This window comes from Vidua chalybeata, chromosome 9 (genome assembly GCF_026979565.1).
Source record: "Vidua chalybeata isolate OUT-0048 chromosome 9, bVidCha1 merged haplotype, whole genome shotgun sequence".
Classification (NCBI taxonomy): domain Eukaryota; kingdom Metazoa; phylum Chordata; class Aves; order Passeriformes; family Viduidae; genus Vidua; species Vidua chalybeata.
Window position 1 is genome coordinate 5,527,926 of NC_071538.1, and position 20,855 is coordinate 5,548,780.

At 52.9% G+C, this 20,855-nt stretch overlaps 1 protein-coding gene across 4 annotated transcripts in view; it reads left to right on the forward strand.

The window, feature by feature from the left end:
- The window catches only part of LRRC7 (leucine rich repeat containing 7), a 109,213-nt gene extending 88,663 nt beyond the window's left edge, over nt 1-20,550 (forward strand). Inside the window, exons 17-25 of one of the 4 annotated variants that reach the window (XM_053950428.1) lie at nt 178-289; nt 488-668; nt 1,557-3,234; nt 4,897-5,046; nt 8,461-8,580; nt 10,320-10,538; nt 12,568-12,660; nt 14,006-14,080; nt 16,406-20,550. In XM_053950428.1, coding sequence (XP_053806403.1) covers nt 178-289; nt 488-668; nt 1,557-3,234; nt 4,897-5,046; nt 8,461-8,580; nt 10,320-10,538; nt 12,568-12,660; nt 14,006-14,080; nt 16,406-16,513 — 2,736 coding nt within the window. In that variant the 3' untranslated portion in view covers nt 16,514-20,550. Of the gene's footprint in view, nt 1-177; nt 290-487; nt 669-1,556; nt 3,235-4,896; nt 5,047-8,460; nt 8,581-10,319; nt 10,539-12,567; nt 12,661-14,005; nt 14,081-16,405 lie in introns of those variants that run through there. The other 3 variants (XM_053950429.1, XM_053950430.1, XM_053950431.1) reach the window with 3 other exon arrangements.
- The last annotated feature ends 305 nt before the right edge of the window (nt 20,551-20,855 follow it).

Genomic DNA, 20,855 nt, shown 5'->3' on the forward strand with positions numbered 1-20,855 from the left:
GGATTTGTGCAGGACTAATTAGAACTTTCTGCTGACAAATTAGAACTTCCTGCACTGCCCGTGTGGTGGGTTTGGGGTGTTCGAATGGTCACGAGGAGAAGGCTGTGAGCTGTTTGTGTGCTGCAGTTTGAAGTGTTGCTGTTCCCTGTGCTCACTCTGCCTTGTTGTGTCCCTCAGGATGCCTTTGGACATCCTGGCAGCGAGATGAGGATAGGGGAGCTCCGTCCTTCCATGCCCGAGACGCCGCTCTACCCCCCAAAACTCGTCCTGCTGGGTAAAGACAAGAAAGGTACTGATGGATTTGATGAAACCTTGTGATGGGGATGTTCCCCCTGTGCTTGTAAACCATAGCCCGTGGGCATTTGTGCACGTATCAGTACAACCCAATACAAGACAGCAATAGATTTAACTTAAAAATGTGTTTTTCTTTCTGGTGCTTCGTTCCCAAGTGCCGCCCCCTGAAAGCGTTTGCTGTGTTTTGTTTCAGAGTCGACAGATGAGTCTGAAGCAGATAAGATCCATTGTCTGAATAACAGCGTTTCCTCAGGCACTTACTCAGACTATTCCCCTTCCCAGGCTTCCTCAGGGTCCTCCAACGCGCACGTAAAAATGGGCTCCCTGCAGACCACGGCTAAAGAAGCAGTGAATAACTCTTTGTGGGGGAACAGGTGTGACATCTTTCCTGACGCAGCTTCTGCTTCCCTTTTGCCCTCTCTGGGCCCTCAGAGCGACCCTGTTGGGGCGTTTGGGTTTAAAAATCCACGTTTTTGTCCCACGCTGGCCGTGCAGAGCTGGCCGCCCTCCATATTCCATAATCCCACAGCTGGTGGTTCAGCTCTGTGCCATCTCCAGGCATTAAAGCCCCTGCAGGTGGAGCTGCAGCTGTCGGTGTCCCATTATTGCTGTCCCAGCTCCCTCTGCCCCAGACCTCCAAAAAGGTTCTTGGAAAGCCATAACCTGCGCTGGAAACATTCCAGGACCAGCCTGTCCTGTCTGTGCCTGCCCTAAATCCCCTCACATTGTTCCCTCCACAGCTCTGCCCCGTTAAAGAGCTGCATGGGAACAGGCAAAAACTGCCTCTGGTGTCTCTGGTTAAAAAGTGGGGGGAACCTTCTGCTGCACTCATCCCTTATTTTTACAGCAGGAAAATCTGTTCAGCGGGATTTCTGGGAACACAGCATGGAGCCAGCCAGGCCTTTGAGTGACTTCTTAGCTTCTCCGTGTGTGTCCTGGCAGAGTCTGTGCTCCGGGGCAGAAACCTGCTGCCACCATTCCCGTGCCAGTGGCACGACATCCACGGAGTTCCCAACAGCTTGAGAGTAGCTCAGTTGGTGCTAAAAACACCGAGGGGGCAGGTTGGATTCCTGGACTCAGTGATCCTTGTGGGGGCCCTTCCAGCTGGGAATATTCCGTGCTAAGAATCCCCGAGGTCTCCCGGTGCGATCCCGAAGCCAGAGCGTAGACGGGGGAAGGCTGAGTTGCTTTCCGAGGACGATGAGCGCTGGCGTGCTGGGACAGAGGACATTTTATCTTGTTCCCCTCTCTTGTCCTTGCAGGCTGGCCCAGTCGTTCCCACAGCCCCTGGAGACCAAGCCATTGCTGAGCCAGCGGGAAGCGGCTCCGGCCGGGAACGTCCCGGCGCGCCCGGAGCGGCGCCCGCTGAGCGACGCCTTCGCCGACAGCTGGAACGACAGCTCCCACTACGACAACACGGGATTCGTGGCCGAGGAGAGCGCGGCAGAGAACGCCGGCACCAACCCCCTGCTGAGCACCAAATCCAGGAGCTCCTCCGCCCACGGGCGCCGGCCGCTGATCCGGCAGGACAGGATCGTGGGGATCCCCCTGGAGCTGGAGCAGCCCGCGCTCAGAAACACACACGACTCTGAAGTGCCTCCTCCCAATCCTTGGCAAAATTGGACCAGAACCCCCAGTCCTTTTGAAGACAGGACAGCTTTTCCTTCCAAACTGGAAAGCACCCCCAACACCAGCCCTTTGCCCGAGCGGAAAGATCACGTCAAGGAGTCTCCCGAAATGACGAGCACTTTCACTCCAGGAATTCCGTGGGAATATCACGACGCCAACGCTAACAGGAGCCTCACAAACGTCTTTTCCCACATGCACTGTCGCCCAGACCCTTCCAAAAACGTCATCTCCATCAGCAAGAGCACGGAGCGGCTGTCCCCGATGATGAGGGATCTAAAAACGAACAAGTTTAAGAAGTCGCAGAGCATCGACGAGATCGACATCGGTGCGTACAAGGTGTACAACATCCCCCTGGAAAACTATGCATCCGGGAACGACACCGTGGGCCCCCACGAGAGGGTGGACAAGCTGCTGGGCCCGGAGCACGGCGTGCTGAGCATGTCCCGCAGCCAGTCCGTGCCCATGCTGGACGACGAGCTGCTGACCTACGGCAGCGTCAAGGTGCAGCCGCAGCACAAGGCGTCGGTCACCAAGAAGGTTTATCAGTTCGACCAAAGCTTCAACCCCCAGGGCGCCGTGGAGCTCCCGGCCGACAAGCGGCTCCTGCCGCCCTTCCAGCTCAACGCCGAGTACCTGCCCCAGCCGGCCAAGAGCCTGCCCCAGGAGCTGGTGAGCCCGCGGGGCTACCGCGGCTACGCGCCCGTGGAGCCCATGTTCTCCTTCTCGCAGCCCTCGGTGGGCGAGGAGCCGGCAGCCGCCCCGTTCCCCGGCCCGGCCGCGCGCCCCGGCTTCCTGCGCAGGGCGGATTCGCTGGTCAGCTCGGCGGAGATGTCGGTGTTCCGCAGGGTGGGCGAGCCCCAGGAGCTGCCCCCGGCGGACAGGTACGGCCGGGCCCCGTTCCGCGGCGCCCCGGAGCGCCAGGGCAGCATGGCCGTGCCCGAGGCCCAGTTCCTCAAGCGCAACGGGCGCTACGAAGACGAGCACCCTTCCTACCAGGAAGTGAAAGCCCAGACCGGGAGCTTCCCAGTTAAAAACCTCACACAAAGGAGGCCCCTGTCGGCACGAAGCTACAGCACAGAGAGCTACGGCACGGCCCAAACGCGGCCGGTCTCAGCGAGGCCCACCATGGCAGCTCTGCTGGAAAAGATTCCGTCAGACTATAACTTGGGTAACTATGGCGACAAGCCTTCCGATAGCAGTGATATAAAGCCGAGGCCTCCCCCTGGGAAGGGAAATGAGAGCTGTGCTAAAATGCCCGCTGACTGGAGACAACAGCTACTTAGACATATAGAAGCTAGAAGGTTAGACAGGGTATGTTTGGCATTTCTCTGCAATTAATGCCTTTAGTTGTGTGTTTCGCTCTGTCAAACGATTTGCACGTGCAGTGGTGACCACCAGAATTCCCAGGGATGAAATTCCTGCCGTGGTGTCAGAGGGACCGGCCCGCCGAGGGCCCTGGGGGTGCTCAGCTGGAGTGAGGGATCCCAGAAAATCCAGAGGCTCCTCACTGATGATGCCCCTTGGGACAGTCACCGGGGTGGTGGCCCCGGGTCCTGGCTAAATCCAGAGGCTTCACGCTGGTGACGTTCCTTGGGGCAGTCACTGGGGTGGTGATTCTGAAACCTGGGTAAATCCAGAGGCTCTGCCCCAGTGCCCCAGTGTCGCTGGGGTGGTGACTCCTGCAGCTCTGCCCAAAATTAGGAAGAACCCTGAGGTTCTCCCCTGCCCACGGAAGCGCTGCTGGAGCCACCAGGTCAGTAACGACCGAGAGCTTGGAGAGGTGCTGGGCACGTCATGGCAGTAAAAGGGAATAAAGGAAAAAGAGAATAAGTAATAAAATGTATTTTAGCTCTGGTGTCGCTGTTAGTGCAGGGGGCTTAAAAGTGTCTACAGCTGAGAAATATCCCTGGGTATCCACTGCCACGGTTCTAATGGGAATGTGATCATAACTCCTTTTAGCTGTAGGAAGTTATGCGGATTTGCCTTCTATCCAAAGGGTACTTTAGTGCATGATTCAGTCATTACCTATTTAATGACCTAATCCATGAATCCGATTTACTCCGTGATCTGAAGTGGTTGTGACAAATTCCTGTGGTGAAATGCATAAGGGGTCATTGCCAAATGTGTCCATATACTGCTTTATGCTAGAGCCTCCTGAGTTTGGTGTTAACAGTCTCCTTACCTTCCAGTTGCTGGGATGTGAGGATATTAAATTATCCTTAAGGATCAAATGGGGAAACTTCAAAAAGGGGCTCCAAGGCTGAAGCGTTTTCCTCCCTCAGCTCTTTTCCTTGTGCTGTGTAAACCCACTGGAAACTGCCTCCTACCCAGGGAAACCAGTGCACCCCGAGCAGGGCCCTTCCTGGTGCAAATAAACCCTTGCCAGGCGTGGTTGGCTTAAGGAACACCTTTACACTTGGTTTACAAAGTGTATGAAGGGCGCTTTAACCCTGCAAAGCCGACACTGGTGGCTGTCCCCAGCGCCTGTGAGGTGGTTCCTGCTGGGTGCACAGCTCCAAGGATCTGGGCTGGGCTGCCTGCTGGAGCACAGGGGAGCAGCCCCTGTCCCTGGCGTGGGCACAGCACCCCGTGTCCCTGCCCTGCCCAGCTCGTCCCACGTGGGCAGCCAGGCTTTCATGGAGCAGGACTTCCCCAGGGGCTGCTCCTCCACGCCAGGCACAGCCCACCCCCAATTTGGCCGTTTTTCTGCAAAAGCAAGACTTGTACCAGGTGAACTCCAGATGCCACCTCCCCCCTTGTGCTGTCAGCGTGGAAGTCCTCTCTGGTGCCCATTTTCTGTACGAGGAGCAATGTACTCGCTTTGTGTGACCAGTGCATGCCTGGAGGAGCTATCGGTACTCGGTACTGTTTGTTGGCTTAAACTAAAACTCTGTGAACTTAACCATGTATGTGTGAGACTTAATTCTGAGCATGTGTGTTCATATGTGTCCCGTGGTTGTTTCCTCTACTCAGAGCGCTGCTTACAAACACCACACAGTTAGCCTTGGCATGCTGCACTCTGGAGGGGTTTCAGCCATGCATGCCGGCCGAAGCATGACTTTAAACTTGCAGCCTAAATCTAAATTTGAAAACCAAATGCTTCAAGAGCTACCTCTACCGAAAGTAAGTATGGGCTAGCCAGCATTCCCGGCATTCCCGGTTCATTAATGATCCTTGCTTCCTCCTGGTTTAGCTTCTGCCTCTTCCTCGTGCTTTTAGGAGGCCCAGTCCACAAAGCAAGGCTGGCAGGGACGCAGCTCTGCCCCTTGGTGGCCTTGCTTTTTGGATTCTGGAGCTCCCTGCCTGTCATTCCTGCTCTCCTGCTCTCCTCACACAGGCCAGCGCTGTCATTTGCTCAGTGGGGAATGTGGTTTGCTCTGGGACTGTTTGATCCTAGAAAAATGGGTGTGGAAATGTTAAACAGGCTCCAGGAGACAGGGGTTTTAATATCTGAGCATTAATTGGATGTGCTGTAATACCTGATGGGTTTTGAACATGTTACCACACCCAAACCCATTTTAAACTTTGAGAAACACCTAAAAAAGAGAATATTTTCCTCATTAATTTTCTGTTTATCTTACATTTATTATCAATATATTGTTGACTAGCACAGACATACAAAACTATGTATTCCCAAGGAATATCTGAAGGGAGAGGCACACGGGACAAGGCAGAGAGGGCCATTCCTGCAGGATTCTCAGTGCCAGGGAGGGATGCTGAGACCTTTCCCTGCATCCCGAGGGACTGGCACGGCTCAGCCTCTGCCTGCCCAGGCACAGGAGCTGAGGGGACAAATCAGCAGCAGCAGCTCTGTGAGTGATGGAAGGGCAGCAGAGCCCGGATCCCAGCGTTCCATCTGCGCTGGGGATTGCCAGGCCCTGTGGAACAGTTCCCAGAGGAGGCTTCCAAGGGTCTGGAGCTCAGATCCAAGGATTTGAGGAGAGCAGGATGATGCAGCAGCAGCAGGAGCTGGCCCTGCTCCGCTTGCTGACCCCACGCGTGCTCCAGCTGGAATTCCGGGCAACCCAGGGCAGGATGGCAGCACGCAGGGAGCAGTGCCAGGCCTTCCCCCATCCCCTGCCACCTCCATGCCATGTCCCCCCGGGCTCCCGTGCTGCTCCGGGTCTGTGCTGCTCTGCGGTGGGGCGGGGGGCTCCGAGGGGATCCCACCTGGATGTGTGTGCTGGGCAGGGACGTCCCGGTGTTGTCTTTGCTTCCCAAGAACTTGTCTGTCTGCTCAGGCGCCTGTCACGAGTCCCTGCAAAAAATCCACCGGGCATCAGCCCCAAAGAGTGGTGCTGGCTCCCCCCACACGTCAGGAATGAGGTGGTTTGTGGCACTGCCAGGGTTTGAGGCTGTAGGTGAATGTGGATATTAATGATGGATGTCTGGGGAAATCCAGGAATCTGCTCTGTGACCTGTTCTGGGGTGTGGTCTGACGTGGATTATTCTGCTTTTCTATCTCACCAGCATTCCATTGATCCATATCCATAGAAACTGTGATGCTGAACTGCACTGAGGGGTTGTTCTCTCGCTGTACTGTTTGGGAAAATTATTGTTGGGAAAGATCACTGCAGGGGGAAATGACTGTTGGAAAAAATGCCGTGTATATTTAGTGTTGTTTAATTTTATTGCTTCACGCCTTCCACAGAATTTGCATTTCCTAAAGAATCCAGGCCACAGCAGTTTAATCCTTGCCTCTTCTGCTCCCTCCTTCCCGTGGCCTGGATTCAAGAGAGTAATGAGTGAGCTCTGGATGTCAGGAAATCAACTTTAATTGATAAAACAGTGAATTACCTTGAAAACGTTCATTTCATCAATCCCCTCCCTGCAGAAAATGTGGGAAGTGCTGCTTTTCCTCTTTTCCCCAGATTTCACGGAAGTGGAGCTGGGTTGCAGCCTGTCCCAGCTCAGAAAAGGGCCAAAATTTTGGGGACAAATTCCTTTTGCCGCAGCAAATGAAATCCCAGGATTTCCCTGATTCTGGAGGAAGCTGAGAGCTCTCTCTGCATTTTCCCTTTTCCCTCTGGAGTGCAAGCTCCCCTCTGCAGGGCAGGCCCAGCCCCCTCCAGAGGGATCCTTCCCACTTCTGGCTGCCAGTGAAAAGTTTTAAAAGTTCGTGGTTTGGTGCAGCCCATTCCCAGGATGGGAATTCCCACCTTCCCTGGGAACAGCAGTGAGGGGGGAGCAGAGGCTGAGCCTGGCGAGGGCACCCAGAGGGGTCCATAAATTGATCCCTCGGGATGTGAGCGGATTCCCAGGACAGCTCTGCAGGGAATTGCTCATTTTTCCATTTTAATGGGGGTCAAGAAAGTTCTGCAAGGAGATCCTGGGCTTTAAACAGGGGGAATGCTTTTTTCTAGAGGTTTTTCATAGAAGGAAAATCACAAATTCCGTGATTTTTCTGGAAGATCTCTTGAATGATGAAAGAATTATAATGGAAGTTTCCTCTCATTTTAAATAATCAGGGTTGGACTTTTTTCACCTCATCTCAGAGATGTGATTTAAATAATAATTTCCTTCTATTTACTTTTCAACTTCTGTTTAAAAACAGTTTTTAACAGAAAATTTCCCACATTTCAAAGCAAATTTGATTAATTCTTCATCCATCTAGAGAAGTGTATCCTGATTTTTTGTTTTTACTCGAAGCTGGAGAAGAAATACCTGGAATGGCAGAGGGGAAGAATATTATTTTGTTCCTTTGCAGATTCCCATTAATCAATAAGCACTGGACTGTGCCAGGTGCTGTCAGTGGCAGGACAATGCTGGAATTTTGGGAAGTCTGACACCCAAAAGGTGTTAGGAAAACTCCCAGTGATGATCAAGAAATAGGGAGACAGATAATGGAAACTCAGGGTGAGGCAGGAAAAGTCCAAACCCCCTCCAAAGTCCTGAAAACAGGAATGAAACAACCAGGAGGGAAAGAGACAAGGAAGAAACATGGAACAGGAGAGAAAAGGGAATTATGAGCATTGAGGAAACTTTCCCTGTATGTTGTGGCCATTCATGATGAGGCAAACGTTGAATTCCAGGTTAATATTGTACAAAAAATGTCCCTGGCACAAGCCAGGAGGTTCTGGGAGCTGCCCACGGAGCCAGCACAGCCTCGGCACTGCCAGCAGGGGATGTTTGCTGCAGAAAACACAAACAACTCCTTTTCCTTGGTGGCAAATCCTTCCTAAAAAAAGTTCCTGCTGCCGGAATGAGCAGTGAGAAAGTCCTAACGCCAGAATTAACGCCAGGCTGTGTAAATATTGGAATTTTGCCAAAATCTGTTTCTCTGAAAGTAACGAGTCCCGTCCAATGAATTTTCTCTTCTCTCTCACCATTCATTATTCTCATCATTTCTGTCCTGAACCTCTCAAGCCCTCCTGCTTGCAGAGAGCCCCCCCAGCGATGCCGCGCTGGTGGAGCACCAGCGGCCTGGGCGTTGCGGCGGTAGCGCGTTGCTGGGTTGTCGTGGAGGGTTTGTTGTCACTCCACTGAGTGTGGAGGGTTTGTGCTGGTGACTAAAGGCTGCCCTGCCTTTGTGAACAGACCCCGTCGCAGCAGAGCAGCCTCCTGGACAACGGGCAGGACGAGGTGGCCGTGGGCAGCCCCTGGACCCCGTACCCGCTGGGCCGGCGGGACGTGCCCCCCGACACCGTCACCAAGAAGGTAAGAGGTGCCACCAGCCCGCCCTGGGGACAGCAGGACAGCTCTGGGCAGCACCCGGGGCTGCCCCAAGGCTTGAAGCAGGAACTGCTGTGAGTTGAGGGCGGTGTTGTCATGGTGGCCCTAATGCCTTGTGCAGGCTGCCCTAGAGCAGAGGCTGGGCAGAGTCCCAGAATAAAGCAGGGATTTATGGAAAGGATCTCCTCCATGGATCCACCTTGGGCAGCACCAGAGCCCAGCCAGGGCTGCAGCCAAGAGGAACCAAAATGGTCCCAAAATGCCCGAGCGCTCCCGGGGGCTCTCACTGGGATCAGCTCTGCTCCATTTGCACCTTGCAGTTCATTGTCCCATTCCAGCTTTAGCCCAGGCACTCCCATCCTGCTTGTTTTTCTCTCTCCAGCCCACGCTGTTTGTGCTCCTGGGCCTGAGCTTTGGGTCATTTGTCCTTGGTGCCCAGCTGGAGCAGGAATTGTTTTGTGTCCCTGCTCTGTGCAGAGAGCTCAGCATCCCCTGATGTGAAGCCCAGACCCACACACTAAAGCAGCTCAGAATGGGAAAATATAAAAGTTAAAACCTGAGGCATCACCCCTTTGTGTGCTCTGGCTCTGCTGTGGGCAGTGGGCACGGAGGGCTGGGCAGGGCTGCTCCTGCCCTGCTCCTGCAGGGTCTCATCCCCAGGTTTCACCCCAGAGAAGTTGTTCAGTCCACAAACAGTCCCCACAGAGTGGTGGGGTGGCTGCAGCCCAGCCCTGCACAGGCACAGCCCTTTCCCTGATAAACTCCCTGGAAAAGGGTCTCTTTCTGGTGCTTCTGTGCTGGTGGATATTGAATTCCAGTGGCTGCCCCTGCCAGCCCCAGCTCTGCTGGTGGGTTCAGGAGCTGCTGTGGCCATAAAGCTGGAGAATGGAGAATCCTCAGGAACCGTGTTGGAGGAGGAGCTGCAGGGATGAGCCAGGATAATCACAGGGATCACTGTCAGGAGATCCATCCTGCCCAGCCCTGGAGCCGCAGCAGTGAGTGACACCACGATGTGCACACCAGCACCTGCTGTGTGTGAGGATCCCGAGGAGCTCCTGCTGCTCCCACCTTCTGTCCTTGGCTTCACAGGGAGATGCAGCCAGGGATCCCTGAGTGCAGGAGGATTGCTGGGGGATGGAAGCAAACCCATCGCTCCCAGGATGCCTCCAGGCACGGGAGGAGGAGGAGGAGGAGGGAAGCTGATGGTGTGGGATGGAGCTGGCCCTGGCAGCCGAGTTGTTTGTCCCCTGATCTACAAGAAATCAGGCTGAGCAACGTCCGAGCCCTGCATTCCCCAGCTCCAGAGGCCAGCAGGGGATGTTTATCCCAGTGTTTAAGTGAAAAACTTGGCCAGGGTGAACTTCTCATTCACAAATCTAAAAGGTTTTTTCCTCCTCAAAAAGAGAACATTAAAATCCGTGCAAAAATCTGAGAACCACAGGGAATGTTCTGGTATCGCTGCCGCGTGGGAAAATGCCGCCAGTCCTTCCAGTTTATATATTTTATCATTTTTTAATATTTTTCTATTTTAGCAATATTCCAGTGGCTTTTCCCACTTGGTGGAGCGCAGGGGCTCAGCTCCTCCAGGGAAATGGGATGTGAGGGAAGGAGGTGCCTGCCCGGGGCAAGGTTCAGTGCTGGGGCAGGGCGGTGTGCGGGCTCTGGGAGCCGCGGGGCTCTGGGAGCCGCGGGGCCAGCTGTTCTAACGCGGTGGTTGCCCACAGGCAGGTAGCCACATCCAGACGCTGATGGGCTCGCAGAGCCTGCAGCACCGGAGCCGGGAGCAGCAGTACGAGGGCGGCATGAACAAGGTGACCATCCAGCAGTACCAGCCCCCCCTGCCCATCCAGATCCCGTCCTCGCAGGGCTCCCGGGCCCCCCAGCCCCAGCGGTGCCTCATCCAGACCAAGGGCCAGCGCAGCACCGACGCCTACCAGGAGCAGGTGAGGCACGGGGGCACCGGGCAGCTCGGGGCAGCAGCAGCCCCCGGGTGCCTTCCCTGGAGTGCCCCCAGGAGAGGGGAACCTCGGGTGGGAGTGGGGCAGATGGGCCGTGACGCCGTTGAGCAGGACGGGAACAGAGAACTCCAGATCAGAAGGCAAAGAAAATGAGCTCTGATTATTTCAAATGTACCACTCTATATAGAGAACATCGTGCAGACTGATTTCATTGGTCTTACAGTAAAAACATAGAGAACATCGTGCAGACTGATTTCATTGGTCATAGAGTAAAAACATAGAGAACATCATGCAGACTGATTTCATTGGTCTTAGAGTAAAAACATAGAGAACATCATGCAGACTGATTTCATTGGTCTTAGAGTAAAAACATAGAGAACATCGCGCAGACTGATTTCATTGGTCTTAGAGTAAAAACATCCCACACCATTGGTGTGCAGTGAATGATGCACAGAGGCAGAACATATCTATAAACAATGTGAATAACAAGGTAGATTAGATAATTATTTACATTCTTGCCCAACTGTTTCCCAGGCTCTTGCCTGGTTAGAAAATCTTTCTCTTTCTCTCTGACTGAGCTGAGAATATCCACAGAGCCGGGCAGCCCAGGGGAGATGGGACTAGACAGCTCTGGCTGGGCTGGGAGAGCTCTGGTTGGGCTGGAGGAGCTCTGGTTGGGCTGGAGGAGCTCTGGTTGGGCTGGGAGAGCTTTGGCTGGGCTGGAGGAGCTCTGGCTGGGCTGGGAGAGCTCTGGCTGGTCTGGAGGAGCTCTGGCTGGGCTGGGAGAGCTCTGGCTGGGCTGGAGGAGCTCTGGCTGGGCTGGGAGAGCTCTGGCTGGGCTGGAGGAGCTCTGGCTGGGCTGGGAGAGCTCTGGATGGGCTGGGAGAGCCCTGGTTGGGCTGGGAGAGCTCTGGTTGGACTGGAGGAGCTCTGGTTGGGCTGGAGAAGCTCTGGATTGACTGGAGGAGCTCTGGTTGGGCTGGAGAAGCTCTGGATTGACTGGGAGAGCTCTGGCTGGACTGGAGAGCTCTGGATGGACTGGGAGAGCTCTGGCTGGTGCTGGGGACAGGCTAGGTCCATCCCTTCCCCAGCACCAGCCACCAATGCCCGTTTTCTCCCAGACTGACCCAGTGACACCGTTTGGAACTGAGGTCCCTGAGCAGAGCTGGCACTCCTGGGTCAGACTGAATTAAATTTTCAGCTTCTGCCCTTTCCCCAGTGACCCGGTTCAGTGCCAGCAGGGCAGGGCTTTGGTGGGACCCTGCTCTGCTCAGATTTGTCCTTCAGCAGGGCTGCGAGAGGCCCCTGAGGAGCAGAAGGAGGTGCAGAGCCATCCCCAAGCCTCCCTCCTGTGGGGAATGTCAGTGGAGCCCCGGAGCAGCTCCTGCCCCACGTCCCTGACGTTCAGAGCCTGCTGGGGGAAGATGTGCTCACACCAGCTCAGGGCACGGCCACGAAGCTCTCTGAGCTCATTTTTATTGTATGTCCAATTCCCCAGCGCTCTTTGGAGCCACCCTGACTAGAAGAGGAGGCTCAGCTCTGAGTCCTGTGGCCGTGCAGGCTCCCAGATCCCAGCAGAGCCCCAGAGATCCCAGAGGATTTTATCCCTTTGTCCCAGGGGTGCTGCACGTCTGGCTCCTCCTGGGAAAATAAAATCACACCAGATAAAGCCTCACTGATGGGTTTATCCCAGTGTTTAAGTGAAAAACTTGGCCAGGGTGAACTTCTCTTTCACAAATCTAAAGGGTTTTTTCCTCCTCGAAAAGAGAACATTAAAATCCATGCAAAAGATCTGAGAACCACAGGGAACGTTCTGGTCTCGCTGCCCTGTGGGAAAATGCTGTGGGAATATTTTATCATTTTTTAATATTTTTCTATTTTAGCAATATTCCAGTGGCTTTTCCCACTTGGTGGAGTGCAGGGGCTCAGCTCCTCCAGGGAAATGGGATGTGAGGGAAGGAGGTGCCTGCCCGGGGCAAGGTTCAGTGCTGACATCCCTGTTTTTCCTACCTAGTTTTGTGTGAGGATAGAGAAGAATCCTGGCCTTGGGTTTAGTATCAGTGGTGGAATAAGTGGACAAGGAAATCCATTCAAACCTTCTGATAAGGTAAGTTTGAAATTCCCTGCTCCTTGTTTCAGAGTTCTCAGTGTGGAGGCAGAGAACAATGAGGGGGATGTTTGTGCCTCCCTGTTGGTGTAACTGAAAGATTTTGTCCCCCATATTTTGGTTTTGGGTGGTTTTTTTTGGTGTTTTTTTTTGGGGGGGGGGGGTTGGTTTTTTGTTTGTTTGTTTGTTTATTTTAGCAGAGTGTTGTTTGCTTGTTTTCCCAGTTAAATAAGATGAGGGAATCAAGCATCAATCCCATGAGTGTCTGGCCCATATTCCCTGGACAAGATAATTTTTTGGGCTGTTTTCTGGAGAACTGTCTCTCTTACTTTTTAAGAATTTTTAAGAATTGCCTTAGACCCCAATTAAACTTTTAATCTATGAATTATATTATATTATATTATATTATATTATATTATATTATATTATATTAGTATAAATTATATATAAAAATATATAATATATATTTTTATATTTTATATATTATCTATGATTTATATTATATTATATTATATTATATTATATTATATTAATTATACTAAAGCACAGTATCATCCCTGGAGGCTGAAATTCCAGGGTTTGTAGCTGCTGTGTCAAACAAAAGCAGCCTGGAAATCCCTGGATCCTTACAGGCCCCATGGCAGCAGAAGTCTCCCGTACTGGGAGTTAAAACTGACACCTGGTGGTGGTCAGGGACACTCAGGCTTCACTTTGGGAATTGCACATTTAAGATAAATCGATTTGCAATAGAAGGAGGCCACGGAAACTCCAACGTGTGCCGAGTCCCAGCTGCCAGGGCTGTAGGATTGGGACGTGGACTCGTAGCCCTGTGGATTTGTGTTTGGTGCCACGGAACTGACTGGAGGTTGTTGGAAAAGGAGGCCTTGAACACATTCCTGGAGCTGATGTGCCTGGATAATACTGGATTCATGTCGCAGGGACACTGAGAACTTCCATAAATATTTCAAATAATGAAACTGAAGCTGTGCTTCCTAGAGGAAGCAAAGATTGCTGTACTGATTATGATACACATTACTCCAATAATTAACACTTGCTCCATTTTAATTACCCTCCTGACAAGCTGCCACTCTCACCCTGCTCACGCTGGACTTTCTTTGTGATGTGGGATTTTAGTTTAAAATGACCCACAATTACTGATAAGTGCTGAATGTCCCAGAGAGCTGCTCCACCCCCAGCCTGGTGTTTGATAGCAAACAGAATAAACCAGTTTGCTGTTACCCCATCTCCAGGGTATGCAGAGCCCCAGCTAGGGAGGGAGCCCCGTGTTTTTTGGGATGTAGTTCTTGGAGAAAGCATCCTAACCTGTGTTACTTCTGACTTATAGGGTATCTTTGTTACTAGGGTTCAGCCTGACGGCCCTGCCTCCAGCCTGCTCCAGCCCGGAGACAAAATCCTCCAGGTAGGGATCCTGGGGAGTGCTGGGCTCAGAGCTCAGCCTGGAAGCACAGTGGGTGGTGTTTGCAGCAGGACTGAGCTGCCTGTGGTGTTTTGGGGGGCTCCAATATTGATCTACAGCTGTTAACCCTAACCTCCACCCTGTGGCCACTTCTGGGCACCCCCAAACCAGAGCCTGAGGGGCTGGAGCGAGTCCAGGGCAGGGAATGGAGCTGGGAAGGGGCTGGAGGATCCCTGAGGGAGCTGGGAAGGGGCTCAGCCTGGAGAAAAGGAGGCTCAGGGGGCCCTTGTGGCTCTGCACAGCTCCTGACAGGAGGGGACAGCCGGGGGGGTCGGGCTGGGAACAGGGAACAGGGACAGGAGGAGAGGGAACGGCCTCAGGCTGGGCCAGGGCAGGCTCAGGGTGGAGGAATTTTTCCCTCGAAGGGAGGTCAAACCATTTGGTTTGTTTGGGTATCAAATTTGTCCTGCTTTTCCTGCTGAGGTCTGACAGTGCCCTCCCAGTCATTCCCAGAGAAGCCCAGAACCACAGAACCCCAGAATCCCAGAATCCCAGAACCAGAGAATCTCAGAATCCCAGAATCACAGAATCCCAGAATCTCAGAATCCCAGAATCCCAGAACCCCAGAATCACAGAATTCCAGAATCCCAGAATCACAGAATCCCAGAATCACAGAATCACAGAATCCCTGGGTTGGAAGAGACCTTCAAGACCACCGAGTCCAGCCCAGCCCCAGCACCTCAGCTAAACCCTGGCACCCAGTGCCACATCCAGGCTGTTTAAACACACCCAGGGATGGTGACCCCACCACCTCCCCGGGCAGCCATTCCAGAACTTTATCACCTTTCTGGAAAAGCTTTTTCCTAATTTCCAACCTGAATTTCCCCTGGTGCAGCTTAAGGCTGTGTCAGGAGCCTGATCAGCCCCAGCCATTCCCCCTTTGTCCCCCTTCAGCACCCCATTCCAGATTCTCCAGCCTGATCCTCCCTCTGGAGTCTGTCCCTGCCTGTGCCACCAGCTGGGGCTCGGGGGGAGGATCCATCTCCTCCCAGCCTTGGATAGCTCCCTCTGGAATGGGTGAACTCCTTCTGGAATGGGATAGCTCCCTCTGGAATGGGTGAACTCCTTCTGGAATGGGATGGCTCCCTCTGGAATGGGTGAACTCCTTCTGGAATGGGATAGCTCCCTCTGGAATGGGTGAACTCCCTCTGGAATGGGATAAGTCCTTCTGGAATGGGATAGCTCCCTCTGGAATGGGATAGCTCCCTTTGGAATGGGATGGCTCCCTCTGGAATGGGTGAACTCCTTCTGGAATGGGATAGCTCCCTCTGGAATGGGATAGCTCCCTCTGGAATGGGTGAACTCCCTCTGGAATGGGATAACTCCCTCTGGAATGGGATAAGTCCTTCTGGAATGGGATAGCTCCCTCTGAAATGGGATAGCTCCCTCTGGAATGGGATAACTCCCTCTGGAATGGGATAAGTCCTTCTGGAATGGGATAGCTCCCTCTGGAATGGGTGAACTCCCTCTGGAATGGGATAACTCCCTCTGGAATGGGATAAGTCCTTCTGGAATGGGATAGCTCCCTCTGGAATGGGATAGCTCCCTCTGGAATGGGATAACTCCTTCTGGAATGGGATAGCTCCCTCTGGAATGGGATAGCTCTCTCTGGAATGGGATAACTCCTTCTGGAAAGGGTGAACTCCTTCTGGAGTGGGATAGCTCCCTCTGGAATGGGATAGCTCCCTCTGGAATGGGATAGCTCCCTCTGGAATGGGATAACTCCCTCTGGAATGGGATGGCTCCCTCTGGAATGGGTCGGCTTGGACAGGGCTTGGAGCAGCCTGGGACAGCAGAAGGTGTCCCTGCCATGGCACTGTCCTCACACTCTGCTCCATGATCTCCCTCTGGATCTTCCAAATCCCTGAGATCCTCCCACCCCACAGTGCAGAATTCTGGGATTCCACGAATGCCTCGTTTTGGCACCGTTGTCGGTGTATTTGGAATCTTCCCTGCCCGGAATTTGGATTCCTCTTTCCCAGTGGAAAGGTGTTTTATTGTGTTAAGGCTTTAAGCATGGTGAGACCCCAGAGCCATCCCAGAGTCACGGCATGATTTCAGTGGGAATGAAATCATTCCTTGGAGCCCCCAGCCCAGCCCTGAAGCCATCCCACAAGAGGAGGACAGGAGAAATGCGTGCTTTGTGTTCTCGGGAAACCCCCGTGTGCTCATTATTTATTTCAGCCTTGCTTTTAATTGCCAAATAGCTCTTTTTTCCCCAAAAAACAAGCCACTAAAGGCTCTTCCCTTGTGTTTTCCCTGCTGCAGGCCAACGGACACAGCTTTGTACACCTGGAACACGAGAAGGCTGTGCTCCTACTGAAGAGTTTCCAGAACACAGTAGACTTAGTTATCCAACGTGAGCTTACTGTCTAAATATTTTTTTATAAATAGTAAATATGTCTAGCCAGATCTAATGTTCAAAAGGATTTATACATAGGAAACCAATTTTTTGCCAATTGCTGGACCAATGGCAAACAGTAGTGCCAAATGTATAATACTCTATGTTAGTACCAATCATCGGGAGAAAATATAAGAATTAACTCTATAAATATATTGTTCATGTGGCTCCGTATTAGTTTTACTTGTCAGCCTCTGGCTGTGCATTGGTGCGTTTTTTTAACCAAGTTCCTTCTTAAAAGTCAATTTCATATGATTTCAAAACACAGAAGCACATACAAATCCTTTAGGAATTCTGCTGTCCATCAGAAACACTGCCTCAAAGTTGTATATGCCTTTATAAAGATGAAATATATTAACCTGTACTTCCCATGAAATATTTCTATCATGTCGCATACGAAAGTATAGAGAAGAAAATATTTTCATAAACACCTCAAAGAAAGTATATATTAAATTAAATTTAATAATGTTCATTTATTTTCAATGCAAAGATATTCTATGCCTTATGAAAATACCTGTACATATGCCGTGTGTATAGCTGGCTCCGTAGGGATCAGGAACAATTCACTACACAGGGTGAGAGACTTCTCCAGCTGTAACTCTGGGACCTCGGGACAAGGAACCCACGTGGGAATGGGATGGCTCCCTCTGGAATGGAATCGTTCCCTCTGGAATGGGATAACTCCCTCTGGAATGGGATAACTCCTTCTGGAATGGGATAGCTCCCTCTGGAATGGGATAGATCCTTCTGGAATGGAGTAACTCCTTCTGGAATGGGATAACTCCCTCTGGAATGGGTGAACTCCCTCTGGAATGGGATAACTCCTTCTGGAATGGGATGGCTCCTTCCAGAACGGGATAGATCCTTCTGGAATGGAGTAACTCCTTCTGGAATGGGTGAGCTCCCTCTGGAATGGGTGAACTCCCTCTGGAATGGGATAACTCTTTCTGGAATGGGGATAGCTCCCTCTGGAATGGGATAGATCCTTCTGGAATGGAGTAACTCCCTCTGGAATGGGTGAACTCCCTCTGGAATGGGTGAGCTCCCTCTGGAATGGGATAACTCCCTCTGGAACGGGTCAGGTTGGACGGGGCTTGGAGCAGCCTGGGACAGCGGAAGGTGTCTCTGCCATGGCAGGGGTTAAGCAAGGTGAGCTTCAAGGTCCCACCCAACCCATCCCATTCCATGGTTCTACGATTCCAGCTCCCTCTGGAATGGGTGAGCTCCCTTCAGAACAGGTTAACTCCCTTTGCTTTGGCTCTTCCCTCGATTCCATGTGCACACACTACAGGAGAACACCGAGGACAGGCAGGTTTGGCTCACGGATGGAGGAAGGTTGTGATGGTGGCAGTAAAACTCCTTTTGTTGCTGCTAATTTAACTCGTTAATTTTTCATTTCAGACTCCCCATTGACATTGTTGCGTATTTTTCCCCCCTGCTCCAGGCCCTGGCGGGCCCTGCTCGGGATATTCCCATGGGTGAGGCAGAATTTCTGGGATCCTGGCCTGGAGTCCTGGAAAGGGATGGGCACAGACACATCCCAGGGAGCAGCAGGTGACCCCGAGCCAGCCCGGGAGGAGCATTCCCAGCACAGGGCCAGTGGGACAGCCCCTCGTGTCCTGGGGCTGTTCCCAAGGGAGAATCCCAAAGCCCAGACTGTGCCCAGCTGCTGCTGCTTCAGGGGTGCCAGGGTCCAGCCTGGTTATCCCTGACAGCAAAATGGGAAAGCCTCCTGCAGGCGTTTTCAGGGGATCCCAGTGCCCTCGAGCAACGGCCAGGGGCTGAGGGACAGCTGGCTCTGGGATCACCTGCACCATTCCCACCCAAAATCCCACAGCCAAGGGTGCAGCCACAGCCCACGGGGATGTTCCACTTCTCCAAGAATTCCCAAACCTTCTCTCTCTGGCTGTGGGCAGCTGCAGGCCCAGGGAAGCCTCCAGGACCCTCCACCCCTAATAATTTCCCATTTTCCCAGTGCCAGCTCACAGTTCCTACCCAGGTGATGGCAAACCAGGAAAGTTCTCAGCCAGTTGTTCCCAACAGCGACCATTTAACATCCTCAAATCCGGTTTCATGTTTTCCAGGGTATTTTTTAACACATCCACCTCTGCATCTGTGTTTGGTGGCAGTGCCAGCCCTGGGAGGGGACAGGGGGCCACACACAGGGAGCAGGCAGGACCAGACTGAGGGTGAATGGGGCAGCTGAGAGCAGAGCCAAGGAAATCCAGGAAAAACCTGAGTAGGAAACGTCCAGGAGGTTGGTTTGCTGTTGGTAGTGAGCACTTGGGAGTGTAAAGATGTTAAAACCCTTGGTTAAAGCCCTTTGCAGGGCCTGAAGGGGCTCCAGGAGAGCTGCAGAGGGACTGGGGACAAGGCAGGGAGGGACAGGACACAGGGAATGGCTCCCAGTGCCAGAGGGCAGGGATGGATGGGACATTGGGAACTGGGAATTGTTCCCTGGGAGGTGGGGAGGGGCTGGGATGGAATTCCCAGAGCAGCTGTGGCTGCCCCTGGATCCCTGGCAGTGCCCAAGGCCAGGCTGGATGGGTTTGGAGCAGCCTGGGACAGGGGGAGGTGTCCCTGCCAGGGCAGGGGTGGCACTGGGTGGGCTCTGAGGTCCCTTCCCCCCCAGCCCATTCTGGGATGCTGGGACCCCCCTGTGCTGTAATTCAGCACTGAGTTCCTGATGCAATCAGAAATGCCTCTGCACAGAGCTCGGAGGGGGAATGCGAGGACAGGGAAAGCAAAACCAGGGAAATGACCCCCCCCCAGTGGGATCAGCTGAGGGCAGGGCTCCGGGACAGCCCCGGGTCCCGGGGGGATCAGGGTGTTCATTCCCAGGCACTGCCCATGGATGAGGGATGTCCTGCTGGGACCCCCTGGCCAGGCAGAGCCTGTCCCACAGCAGCAGGGTTGGGGACAGCTCCCAGGATGGCTCAGGGGGTGACAGAGCTGCGGGGTCAGCACCCACCCTGGCAGGTTTTGGACATAAATAAACACAGCAGGTCCCACCTCAGCACGAGCAAGAACTTCTTTCCCTGGGGGTGGCAGAGCCCTGACCAGCTGCCCACAGTGGGTCTGGGCTTTCCTTTGGGGACACCCCAACCCCAACCCGGACACGTCCCCGTGTCCCCTGCTCCAGGCTGGGCCCGATGGTGTCCAGAGGTCCCTCCTGTGATTCTGTGAACTGGTGGGATGTCACAGTTAGAATTTCCAAAGGAAACTGGGGATGCTGTGCCAGGTGGAGCTCCCTGCCCGTGCCCGTCCCTCGCCATCCCTTTGGAAGTGCACAGTTCCAGGGCTGTCCCTGGCAGGCCCATCCCGTGCCCATACAACTTTCTGGGCAGCAGTTTGGACAGGATACGGATCCAGGGATCCACGGGGAGCTGGCCTGGCCCTGGAGCCACGGCCAGGCACAGCTGTGGTGCCACCCCCCAACCCCAAAAGGCACCATTTGCAAATCACGGAATTTCAAACCAAAAAAAAACCAAAAAATAAAATAAAAAAAAGGAAACCCCGATAAAAAGCTTTTTGCCAGTCCTCTCCCTGGCCGATTCCAGCTGACTTAGTGGAAGTGACTGACTGACACCATGGCATGGGTCAGGATTCCTGGCACTCCTGGCACAGCCCATGGCACAAGAGGTGGCACTGGGGCCTTTCTGCGTCCCTTGGGTGGCGGTGGCTGTGTCCCCTCCCTCCTTCCCTCCTCCTCCTCCTCCCCCCCGGGCAGGGCACTCGCTCATCACTTCGGTTTTCTACCTGTGAGTACTGTATCCAGTTCAGAACCAACAGCTTCCTTTAGTAAAGATTTTACCATTTTATAAAAGACATGTTTAATTATGATGGAGATGGCTGTATTGTAATTAATATTTTGAGATAATTGTGATTTTGAGCTTAAATTATATACAGAAATGGTCATTTTTGTATGTGTTCAAAGATTGCTATATTCCAGATGACTGTACTTTTCAGTTGAATTCCAGTATCCATGTAAATAAAGCTGAATGAGGAAATATTTACTACTTTATTAACATAGATTGTGAATGTACTTCATGTTTTTTGCAGTATAAAGACTTACTGAACTTGAAAGCTGCTTCATTTTATGTGCAAAAAGGTACTTCAAAAATTCTATTTTAAATCTATTGATTGAGTGCAATCAGCTCCTGTCCCTTGGCACATGCAGGTTGTCCCCTCCCCGTGCCCTGGAGGGCCTGGCCCGTGCTGTGGGGCTGCTGCATTTTGCAGCTGCTCTGTTGCAGAGGGAGCCCAGGGACTGAACCGATGCTGTGCAGTGCAGCAGAGCCATTTTCGGCTTTGCTG